The 13,371-nt window shown below is 36.7% G+C and overlaps 1 protein-coding gene across 3 annotated transcripts in view; it reads right to left on the minus strand.

The window, feature by feature from the left end:
- FMN2 (formin 2) overlaps positions 1-13,371 on the minus strand; it is a 227,799-nt gene that overhangs the window by 41,146 nt on the left and 173,282 nt on the right. For all 3 annotated transcript variants that reach the window (XM_067535849.1, XM_067535852.1, XM_067535851.1), the window contains exon 16: positions 1,019-1,070. In XM_067535849.1, coding sequence (XP_067391950.1) covers positions 1,019-1,070 — 52 coding nt within the window. The remainder of the gene's footprint in view (positions 1-1,018; positions 1,071-13,371) is intronic.

Below are 13,371 nucleotides of genomic sequence, written 5' to 3' on the forward strand. Positions count from 1 at the left end.
AGTTAAGTGTAAAGAGAGGAGAGTAAATGAAATTTGATGAAATTATGGGGTTTTCCATTCACTGGGTGTAACTTTGGAACTATGATGATAATCAAGTACAATCCTAAAGAAAGAGGATAGTTTAACACCAAAAGAAACATGAGTCCTTGCACTTAATTAGAAAAAGTCTATAAAAAGATGTTAATCTAATCTACACACTTTTATCTAATAAGAAGTTCCAATTGAATTAATCAGTACTGTGTAAAAATAAATAAATTATACACCACAAATAAAACCTGGAAAACAAATGCATTTATCAGTCTCATCAGAAGATCTAGAATATAAATGGTTTTGTTTGTTTATTTTTCATTTTGGTCCTTTACTGTGACTGACAAAAAGTAATCTTTCCTCCTCCTACCCTCCACTCCATCATTTAAACAAACATTGAAAAACATGTGCACGCACTCATGCATCACAAGTTATGCAATACAGCAAAGTTGGGGAATTTCCCTGAGTTTGAAAACTTTTACACTGCTCATATCTGCAGTGAAATTTTTGGTTTCATCACAAAAATTGTTTGAAGATGAATTTGAGTTCTTACATTTCAAATCACATTTAATTATACACATCCTTGATATTAAAAAAATCTTATTTTGTACAGCAGACATTTCATAACTACAGAAACTAGAATGTAATGAATAATGGCAAGGGTGTATATATATTATAGATCTACTAAATCATCTAAGATCTTTTGTGGTGCAAAGAGTTCACTCATATGCCACTGCCTTTTTCTTTTTTTAAACATAAAGATGGATACATTTCCATTTATAATGTGCAAGTATACTGCATGCTTAGGTTGTTTTGATTTTCTATTCTAATGTTCAAAATTAAGCTGACATTAAATAAAGATCACTTGTATTTTCTGAATGCATTTCTTTTGCTATCCAGAAAATTCTGTTAGTGTTGGCTTGCAAATACAGTAACTTCTAATGAAAACATCTTTCAAAGGAAAAAGTTTTACTGCATTAGTTCATCTCACCTTTTATGTGCTTCTGTCAGTGACTTCTCTTCATTTTCTTGGTCGATTTTAGCTGCACAACAGACAGAAATGAATTAGTTACAAGATGAATACTTCACAAGTTTCTTTAGTGATAATGTTTTTCATTAAAAATACTCTGTAAAGTATTTATCTTTTATTTATAAGAATGTACATGTCAGGTTTCTTTTGACATGTATATCAATTCTAAATCAACCATGAATTAGAACACAGGCACATTTTAAAAGAATAAGCCCAAAAAAAGCTTCAAGAAAAAGCTTCCCAATTAACACAAATAAATTGGATCACCTCATGAAAAAGGCTTTAAAAAGTAGGCTTTAAAGAGAAACACCTTGAAATGCCCCCAGAAAAATCAACAAGAGGGAAAGAATATTCCAGGAAGAAGTACTCCAACCAAGCCCCCCAAATATTTACATTTGGTGACTCTAAGCAAAGCCCCCCAGATGATCTAAATGTTGAGAGATAACATTTGGAAAGAGGCATCTCTAAGAAGGCCAGGATCCAAACCAGTAATGAACATGAGTGCATACAGAAAACCCACAATTAGTCAGAGACAGCTATAATTCTGTGCTAACAAACAGAGAATTCAAAATACTGAACTGTATTTGCTATACACTTGTGCAGAGTCTATTTTCTGATTTAAATTTTCTTTTGATTTTTCATTTGATACCAATTTATCTCATTTACACAGGAGTCTTGATACACAAGGCACACAAAACCACAACAGATTTCAACTCAGATTTTACCAGCCTGAAGAAAAGCAGCAGTGCCTGCTATGGGCATGTGCAAGTTCAGATGAAATTCTTTCCTGTGCATAGGGCTAACAAAAACCCATGCACAATTTAAGTCCCACTTAAGCCCTGTATTTTAGCAGGGAGCCCTTCAACCTGGAATCTGATTCCCCTTTTTGGTCCATAGGAGCAAAAGTCTGCTGATTTGCAGAGGGACTTGCAAGGCCTATTTCAGGGGTGTAAGTGGGTCTTAAGCGTGCAGAGGCTGTGTGTTGTCCCAAGGCACCGGGATGAATTTAATCCAGGCTGAATTTCTGTACAGGATTGTAACACACAGCAAAAGTCTTTAAAAAAAAAAAATCTTACTTTTCATTCAGTTTACTACTTCACTGCCAGTATTGCCCCACATTATAGGTATACCATCTTTGAAATACTAACTTATATATTTAAAAAGGATGCTAGTGTGTCCTGAAACCATTAGCAGTTACAACCGTGGCCAGCAATGATCACAGCGGAGTGTGAACTTTGATCTGGGAGTAAGAATAAGCACCAACGATAATTCATCCATCCACATAGCTCAAAACACTTTGCAGAGGTGGGCTAGACTACTGTGCCTATTTTACAGATGGGGAAAATGTGGCAGGAGAAATGCAAAGAGATTTATCCATGGGCACACGGCCACTTAGACCCAGGATGTGAATCCATGCTCATGGCTCTCACTCTAGTGTCAACCCACTCAGCTATGTGCTTTTTAGTAAAAAGATCATGTTTCTGACCCTGAAACTCTTGCTATTGGTGTAGTGCCTACTACCATGAATTGACATCAATGGGATTACTCATGATAACATACATTATTTCTAGCAATAGTTATCAAAGTTCAGGCCCTATTTCAATGTTTAAAAAACAAACCACAGAAAACTTAAGTAGAGCTGGGTAGAATGTTCTCAAGAAAATTCAAGAGCACATGAAGCCTGTCTAATTATGGGCTTCATTACTAGCTTGAAACTCAGCCCAGATTCTTCGAAAGGTTTGTGTAGGTTCACAATCCTTTCGAGTGAACCTTGGCCCAGTGTTGATTGAATCCGGGCTGACTTATGGGTTTGCATGAGCACCTTTGCATGTGAAACCAGGTGAAACTTGGCAGCTTAGACTGCACTTCATTATAATATATATTTTTAACTTCAATCCTGTGACTCAAAATAACACTCATTCTGAAACAAAGTAGATGAAGACTGAACAAAATAGTTGCAAATCTCCCTGTGAAGCAAAAGCAGTAATCTCTCACTTTAGGTTCACGAAGTATTCGTATATACAACTGCTAAAAATAAAAATAATTTATGGCTGAAACGCTTAACTTGGGCTCCTCTAAGTTGCTTAAAAACCACTGCACAAAACTTAGATGGGTTAATGTTTGACAAGCTCAGGTCGGTGCTTTTTAAATGCCTATACAGTATCTGAAAGTCATAACTAAACATCATTCCCTATTATTTCCATGATTACTTGGTTTTGACAAGATTGTGCAAGCTGGAGGCAGTGTTTTTTCCCTTCGTTGCCCATTAGATGGTTTACACGAACTTACAGGTCAATTGTTTACTATATAAAAAGGAGAAAATGTTCCGCAATTTATTTTTTGAAAGTGCTCAAGCATGAACAACATTACACCATAAAAATGTGCTCCAGGCTGAACAAAGCATGACTGAAAATATCTCCATGCTGGAGCACTTTAAAAAAAAAAATTGACAAGGAAAGTAGTTATTCCAAACATCCACACAGAGGAAAGGAAGAGAGGAAATAGGGTTTTTCTTTCCAGAGATTTGTGCTTGTTAGCATTTCATTTAGAATAGGGACCACTATACATAGAATAAAACTTTGAGAGGTCCCTCAATTATACAAGTTATAAATATAGACATACATGACAGTCAGAGCTACACAACCAGATTCTCTCCTGTGTTAGACCATCACTTAGCACAGGATGAAGGCAGAGAGGTGTCAGGGGTGGGGGTGGAATTGCATTAATCTCTTCTTCAAGATAGGCCAATGCTACTGCAACCCCAGTGTCCGTCCTAGTGATACTTAAAGCATCTGTTGGAAGCCGAAACTCAGGTGAGAATCTTGCCCACAGTCTAACTACTCTTCTAACTGTCTAGAGGGGAAATGTTTTAAACTGTTACAAAAATACCTAGCTCTTATGTAGTCCTTTTCATCAATAGATCTCAAATATCTTTACTACAGACTATCATTATTACATGGGTCTTGTATGCTATGGGTGTTTTTTGCTGGTGATCTTTCCCATAATGAAAATACTCCATATGTTGTTGAGTCACCATCTTCCCTTTCCAATCTGTAATGGTTTAACTAATCCTTGATGCTACCCTACTGATCACTCTCAAAGGTGCAGCTCAGTCCTCCTAAAGGGTGCATCATCCCAGTAAATTTTATCTCATGGAGCAGGAACAGAACAGAACTTAGTTTTTATTTAGCTGTTTTCATACTCTCATTATTTCACAGTCGTCTCTATGCACTTAACAGCTCACATAGCAATGTAAGTACAAATCTACTTTAACATATATTGAATGGTAATATTGGCAAGGGTTTGGGGTTATTCTGTCTTTTTTCAAAAAGTGCTTGGGTATAAAAGAATGAAGGGCTAAAAGTGACCTCTCATGGGACAAGCAAGATGAGGTGCCTAGACCTAATACATACTGTGCATTGACTGTGCTATTTAATCTCCTTTTAAATATTGTTATATATGGTGCATCAGTGACTTCTCATGGCAGGGTGTTCCATTATTTAAGCTCTTATCAGGATATGTTCCTTATATTTTATTTACATTTTCCCTGCTTTAGAGTAAAGCCCTATACTTCCTGTAATACTTTATAATTTTTGGTCAAAATTTAAGTACATTTCTTCCACCTTACATCATTTCCCCATAAATATTTGTATACAAAGAATCATAGCCCCTTTCTATTAATTTATTTCAACTATAGTATATATGAATTGCTAAACTTTCTTCCTGTCCGACCTTCCAGTTCTTGTCTTTGCTGTTATTCTTTGTGTTCCTTTTATTTTAGTGATCAATGTTTTATAATTAGGTGTACAAAATTGTACACCGCATTCCAAGCAACACCTCACAAATACTCAGTCTAGCGGAATTACCAATATGTATACATCACAAAATGGTACATGTCTTTATCCTACAGCTTTGCACTTTAAATTCCTGCAGGCCCTGATCCTTCAGAGACTTAAGTACACGCATAACTTTACACACAAGTAGTCAGAGTGAAGTCAGATATTCCAATTAGGAATTGAACTGAAGCATTGAAAATAAAGAGAATCGGAAAACCGTACACAGATTACCTAGAAAATGAAGATGTTTAGTAAAGAAATGTTATTTATGCTCCTGCAAATACAGTTTAAAAATACAGAACAAGAAACTGAATGTAGAAAATGCAAAGACTTAAACATGCAAAGAAGGGTTTGCACAAGGAGCCCCATTGACTTTGATGTCATGTGATGCTCCAGTCACACAGTGCTCAGGTCTTGGCGTTTCTTGGGGATTCCCTGTAATACAAAATCACCAAATCCTTTTTTTGCATTTCAACCCCTCCAACCATTCTCCTATGTTGTTCTCCCCCAAGTATATGTCTTTGCATTTTCTATATTAAACTTCATTTAAAAAATATTTGTAGGAAAGTAAACTGGTTTTTGTTTGTTTTTTGCTTCATTTTCTAAATATTCTCCACATTGTTTTATTTTCTGTGTTTGCAACTCCTTCAAATTCTCTTATGTACAAATCTTGCCATTGTATTGCTTAGCTCAGTTTCCAGTTCAGTTATAAAGATATTTAACAATACCAACCCTAGAATTAACTGTGCCATATATCATGATTCTATTTTAACTCTGAGATTAGAGTACCATTGTAACCCTTATTAGGGAGAACGGATCTGTAGAGATGAGTTGGGACTGACTATGGAAAAGCCTACATTTACTATGCTTGGACAAACCAGTGCTGCATCTCCTGTTGCAAGGGTGAATTTTATTAGGATCTATAAAGGTTATTTACCATTGATAATGAGTTTGAGTTAGCACTAGCTGGAACTGGTTAAAAAAAAAAGCTACATATCTCCTCCCACTTGGGCAACCTCCCACCCAGGACAGGCAGAAAGAAATCAAGGACAAAGGAGAGACTTGCTCTGGAAAAAGTGTGTAAGAGGATGGACAGAGGCCTGTGAATTCCACACCTCTTCTTTCCTCTGGGCCAAGTGGGCTGAATTCTAGAACCTCATGATGTCCTGGCTGGTCCTTCAGCCAGTACTCTCCTCCCCCAAGGAAGGGAAAGAATACAAGTGAAGGAAATATAAAGAGGATAAACCGTTCAACAGCCTACACAAACCAAAGCCCTCGCTATACCAGTAGTAAAATGTACCATTCTGGCCCCAAGAGTGAAAATGTTCTCCCTTCCCTCCTGAGCAGAGTAAAGTTTGTAAGCAGCCTAGGGGCTGCACCTGTAATGGTATTTATAATTATTTTATTCAGGCATTTGTATAATACTCAACACTATAGAATCCTAATATCTGACAATATTAAGGATAGAAGATCAAGACAGAATAGCAAGATAATAAGACAAAGGGAAATCTCTTAGAAGAGCTCTTTCCTTTAGCCACTTCTCGTTCTTTTCCTCTCCTCTTCCTGTTTTTATGAATGCACTTTTGGTTTATCTTCTTGGATTTGGTTGTTTTCTCTCTTGTGGGTTTTTTTTTTTTTTTTTTTTTAAATCCCTTAATGTAGTCAGGGAGAAGAGTGGCATTGCAGCGCAATTAAGCAATGATTATTCATAGAAAGTATCAGAAATAAGTAGGGTATGAGGAAGTATTTAAAGGTGGTGAGTGGATCATTACTCTTCAGACCATGACAGTGGCTAATATTTGGTGGCTTTGTGAAAAAAATTAAATCCTTTGCTGAATCCTGAATGTGCATCAACCCCAGAAATTACCTACAGAAAATCTATTCAAAATTAACAGAAAACTAGGGCTTACCAGGTATTATATGTGCAAATGTACTGGGATGAGCAGAGTTACAAGACTCACTTACTATTTAGTTCAAATTCAGAAAATACTCTGAGCAGGCCATGTGGTATGAAGATGAGGTTTATTCTAACAGCATTCAAACATCCATCTGAAACTTTTTGTTCCACCACAACTTTCTGTTGCTGTGCTGCATAATGATCTTGACCCAATGATTACTGTCTGGAGTCATCATCTGAACCCAAAACTTTTTAGCAGCTTAAGCTATTTCTGATGAACCATTTCCAAAGGACTGCGAGTAAGCAGAGGCACAAAACTTCCATCCCTTCTGATCTCCTGCTCTCTCACTTAAGGGAATATCACATCTTCTCAGGTAATTGAATACAGGAATGCATTTGAGTTATCTCAGATGGAAGGCAACAAGAACCCTTTCATCTACTTGTCGATGCTCTACATCTTTTTTATTTAAAGTGTAAACTATGATTTGTTTATAATTAGCTATGAATGTTCTTTCCAGTCACTTTCATGTGTAGCCAGTTTTTTTTTTTTTAAAACAGATACAGTTCCTTTACAATGAGTCACTACACTGCTATAGTTTTCAGTACTTCTATTTACACTGAACTGAGATTCAAGTACATTTGCATAATGCATAAATATGCTACATTGTATTCATGATAAGACCACTTTGCAATAGAAGGATGCACCCACAGGGATTCCCATGTCTGGATTTCTCTTGACAATTGAATTCATAGAAAGTTTTTGGCAGAATGAAAAAAAAAAGACATTTTCTATTCATGAAATGCCAATGGAGCCTTTTAAATACTTCAGTCTTCACATACTTCATGAGACAATTACTGATATAGATTCTAATATGGAGACCTGATTTACAACTGTCTTACTGTTAGCACAATTTTCTATCAATATCATAAACTCGTATACATTTGTCTTTATTTCAGATGTCTGCACCTCAGAATGGCATTAAACTGGCTTATATCTGGAATAATACAGTGATTTATGGGGCCATAAATATGTATTTTGTTTAGTTTTCAGTTTGTAAATAAAATGTATGAACCTGCTGTTTAAGCTTCTTGGCACATTTACTGGCACTAAAACACAATAGAAACTTTAACCTGATGACTTTAGAGGGTGCTGTGCCCAAGGCGGATGCAAATTGCTTGAGCTCTGAAGCGGCCTATGAGAAATCCCCAAACATCAACCCTAACCCAACCATCCAACCCCCAAAAATATTGCACCTCACTACTGAAACCCACAAGATGCCCTCTAGCTGTGCATCTTCCTCTCTGAATCCAAAAGAAACAAGAAAAACAGAGATGTGGTGCCGCCCCAACTTCTACAAACAAAATGGTGTCTGAACCTGGTGGAATGCAGCTGATAACTGTACTACAAAGGGAGGCCATAGAAACTGTTGCTATTAAATCTGCAGTTTCCACTCTGCAGACCACTATGACTGAGATTCAGATCAGGATTGCGGATGTCCCTGAGGAAATAGAGAAAGGTAAACCCTCTGAACTGATCCCTAAAAAACTAACTAAGTTGTTGGATTTCCCAGTAGATTTTTGTTTTGATAAAGAACAGGCCCACACACACCAGGTCCTGGTCCTCAAGCCAGCTCCAGGTAGTTGGCCTAGAGCATTGATTTTGAAGTTGCTGGAATTTACCACTAAGGAGATTATTTTGCAGAACTCCAGAAGAGGGGAAGGAGCTGCTATAGGGAGAGCCAGCAATTAAAATACTGCTCCTTTCAAGATTATGCCCACGATGTGGTTGCAATGAGGGCAGCTTTTAACCAAGCAAAACAACTGATCAAGAAGATGGACTTGAAGTATTTTATAAAATACCCAGCAACATTCCATAATAAGAATGGTGAGAAGAAAGTATCATTCAATTCACCTCAGGAGGCAGAAAAATACCGGAAATGTCTGCAAACTCCTCCCTTGCAAGAGGAGACATCTGTAGAATGATCTGACCCTTTGGAATTCATGTATTTACTCTCTGAGATCTGATACAGCTGCTCTAAACAAGTTGATGGGCACTAGTTGATATTGATATGTTAATTCCTTTTTTTCCCCCCTCTCTCTTTGGGGTTGAAGGGTTAAGGATTATCATCAATTTACTTCCAACTGCCTTAATTTACAGGAAAAAAGCATCAAAGTAAAATCTATCATTTGATTAGTACTTTAATATAGAATATATAAATAATTGCTTTATTAGATGGTGCTTCCTTATGGATTGATATATCAAGGTTCTATTAGTAACAGGTGATTACAACAATTGTAATGGTTGGGGCCTCGGGGGCCAGGAGAATCTCCAAATTTCACCTGATCTAGTTGCCTCCTCTCAGTGTCAAGTGCGTAGTTTTTGACAGTTTAAACAGATTATTCTTTTTCATTGTTATGGTACTAATGTGTATTTCTCTCTCCACTATATCTTCGGTGTCATTTTTTCACTTTTTACTCCCTCCTGTTACCCTCCCATGCTAGGTATTTCCTTCTCACTCCTGTAGAATATGTGCTGGGAAGTGACACCCTACTTCTAGATTATATAACTTCATTTGCTTAGATAGAACTATATGTTGCTCAGGAAAATTTGCAATTTCTCATTTATTCACAAATCAAGTTTATATTATAGCCAGTATATTTTAACAACGATGGCTCCCATAATTAAGTGTCTCCTGGAATATAAAGGGTTTTAATAACCCTATTAAAAGAAAAAATATATAATTAATTATTTTAAAAAAAGAGAATGTTGACATTGCAACGTTCAGGAGACATGTGACAGAACTTGAAACTTGTAAATTGTATAGAGATTGGGTAGGCATCTCAATTTCTAGTTGCTTTAATTCTAAAACAAGGGGCATTGCAATACTAATACATAAAAAGTTGAATGTTAATATTCTGAGCACAAGATCTGACAATGAGGGCAGATTTACTGTCCTCAAGGCTGAAACTGGCAACTCTATAATCATTTTTGCCAATCTCAACAGGCCAAACCAGGATGATCCCAATTTTTTCAAAATTTTTAAGAGTATAAATAACATGGGCCACCATCCTATTATTATAGCTGGAGACTAATGAAACTCTAGACCCAGTGCTTGATAAATCTTCTCTATCTCCATATAAATACACTAATACTTGTCAGGCCTTGGACTATGTAGTAATTACAAGCTGATTTCTTTAATCAATTGTGACACTAAGATTTTAGCTAAAGCTCTTGCTATGTGACTGGACAAAGTTCTCTCACACATTACATGCATAAATCAGTGGTCTTCCTTCGTAATAGACATGGCTCAGATAATTTGCGTCAACTGACTGATATTATTGCTGCTTCAAGAGATTCTAAACAACATTTAGCTGTCACTTGTTTAGATGCCAAAAAGGCTTTTGACCACATTTCCTGGGACTATCTTTTTCATGTGTTAGCAAAATTTGGATTTGGTAAACAATGTATTGCTTGGATCAGGCTTTTATACTCTTACCCAAATTCCGGGCTAGTTACCAATGGTATTATTTCTGATCATTTCTGTTAGAGAGAGAGATGAGGCAGAGCTGCCCCCTTTCTCCTCTTCTTTTAGATTTAGTTCTAGAACTTTTAGCCATTGCCATCTGAGCAAATCAGCATATTCATGGTATCAATGTGGGCCAAACAGAGCACTAAATGATGTTCCGTGCAAATAACATTCTTCTATTTGTATCTAAACCTGAGTTTACCATTCCTAATCTTATAAGCACTATTAATAAATGTGGAGTCCTCTCAGGAGATAAAATTAATTGGAGTAAATCAGAACTCAGACATTAACAAATGTGCCCACAAAGGCCTTTTCTGAAATTGAGACTTTCAATGACAATCCTCTTGCATGAAATATGTAGGAATACTGATTCCCAAAAAATATTCAGGACATCTCTAAGGTAAATACTGAACCAATTATTGCCCAATTGGCTAATGATTTGGGGAGATGGAGTTCATTCAGTTTGTGGTAGCCATGTGAAAAATTCAGACCAATGTGATATACTGTATTAAACCTGAAGATTTCATCATCTCATCTGCAGTCTGCCCACTATCCCATTCACTGCCACTAGTTTTAACATCCTAAGTCTCGGAGCAGCTTCAAAAAGGCTAGCAGTTTCAACCAGGTGAGAGCTCTGTTCTGCTAGGCATCGTACAAGCATGTAGTAAAAGACACTTACTAAGACAAAGCATACAACCTTAGGTACAGAGATGATACTGCAAGTAGTTGACATTAGTTTTAAGTCTTCTGAAACTTTCCAAGACCTGTATGGAAGACTAATGTTAACTTAAAGATATCTTGCTTTTTCTGGAGAAGGGGCATGGACACGCACATGCACACTTTTTGTTTTACAATCTCTAAAAGATTTCTGAAATAGATTTCCATTTATATGCAACAAAAACAGAATACATGATGGCACAGAGTGGTATAAGAAGGATTTATTGGTACTCCTTTAATGACCTGTATAACTCATCTTTTTGTCGCTTATAAGTATTGAACTTTTTCCAAACACATGCCCAAAAAACCTTCTTTTACCCAACCACACCATGCAGAGATACTCACACAGTATGCATGGATTACATTTATGCCACTAGGGATGCTTAAGAGAATTCCTGTGTCATGGCTGCAGGGAACTGAAGCCACCATTGCAATGCATTGGCTTTCTCATGGATTCTGAGAGAAGTCAAATTCATTTAAGCAGTCTTAATGATACACATAGAATTGAATGTGCAATAGATTACTATGTAGTAATGGAAGCCAACTGAGGTGTAGACATCTGAGGTAAAGACAAGTTTATGCAATACAGACGTAAACTGTATTTGTTAGTATTACCACATCTAAACATCTGATATATATAGCATATATATATATGGTCTTGAGTGGATGACATGTGGAGAGAATGTGAGTGAAATACCGTGGTCTTCTCTAGCCCTCACCACTTGGGGAAAGTCTGTTTTTCAGTATCTAATTACCATTTAGCCTCACAATTTATAGGCCAGAACAGAATTGCATTTTGGATAACAGAGACCCATAGCCCATTTTTCAAAGTGATGTGAAAGACTGAGGATGGTGATAAGGAGGCAGAGATAAGGTTAATATTATAAATTTATGTCATTATTACAAATCTTCCCTTTTCAGAATATTTACAGCATTATAAGTTAATAATAATTAAAAAATAATAATAAAAAATGTTTTAATAATGGCGTTTAAAATTAATAGATATCCATAACCATATACGCATACAACCCCTTCACTACGTTAATGAAGTTTTTGGCCTGGGAATTTTTTTAAACAAAAGAACAGTTTTATTTCTATATATTCCTAGCATTATTTTAAGTCCCGTTTTCTTGAAAGGATTAGTTTAGAAAATTTTAGAATTCTTTTATCCTATATTTTAAAAAGATACATTTAAAGAACATTAAAGTTGCAAGTCAAGCACTCAGAAGGTAAGAAATACCACAATTAAGCTTGTTTGGGTACATGTATTATGAGATGGTCTCTCTCATCATCATATAGGAAGTCTGCGGCAGAGTCAGGAACAGAGCCCAGATCTCTTGGGATCCAGTCCATTGCCTTAACCACAAAGGAACATTCTTGCTCTTCTTACAAACCTCTGCCTCATTCACTATCCACTGAAAGAAGCAGGGGTCCTGTAGAACAAAGAGTTATGTGATCATGTAATTAAGGATCATGTAATTCATATACACAAGGGAGGGCAAATTAAGATTACGTGAACAATCTTAATTCTGACATTTCTTAGCCTTTGAGGATTTGACTTTGCAAACGTTACAGCCTTTAAACACAGTTTTGGTATGCAATTTCCTAGATTAAAAAAAGTAAACAAATCCTCAAAGAAAATTATATCATGTGAAATCATACTGCCCCATAAATGGGTCATCAACAGGATTCGAACCCAAACCCTTTAGATTCACAGCACGGATGTCTACTGCCTGACCTGTTAGAGTAATTGATAGTAGTAGCAGGCTATCATCTTCTATGTATGCCAGCCACTAGAGAGCTGACACATTTTGCCAATGTTACACAACTGTTTTCTAGACAGCGGTGGAACACTGGGAATCAGGATTCCTGATTCCTATTCCTGCCATTGGAAGGAAGTGGTTACAGATAGCACAGCCTGTGCACATAAATTTGGCATATTTTTTATTCTTCAAGGCAGTGAGAGTGTGGATTGAGTCTGCAACATTAGAAATAGGATGATATCACCAGCTTTATCTGAAATGACCTTGTGCAACCACTCTGTAAAATAGGTGGTATGATATTCACCTGCCTTCTAAGGTAGGATTATGAGACCTTCCTCAATAATAAGTGCAGTAGTGTGCACAGAATTATGCATATCAGTAAATGGGGGAGCTGAGATTAGAATGCAGGGTCTTTTTCTGGGTCCCAATGCAGCACTACTTCCCAAAGTGGCAGCTGCTGCTGCTGCCTGTATGGACTCTGTGGGGCCAGGAAGCATGCTCAGTGCAGATGGAATGTTCACCAATCATAGCAGCAAGCCTCTAAAGGCTTTCCTCCACTGCAGAGTTAACTTGA

The sequence above is a fragment of the Emydura macquarii genome, unplaced genomic scaffold, assembly GCF_026122565.2.
Source record: "Emydura macquarii macquarii isolate MOO-44397 ecotype Brisbane River unplaced genomic scaffold, CSIRO-AGI_Emac_v2 contig_3517, whole genome shotgun sequence".
Taxonomy (NCBI): Eukaryota; Metazoa; Chordata; order Testudines; family Chelidae; genus Emydura; species Emydura macquarii.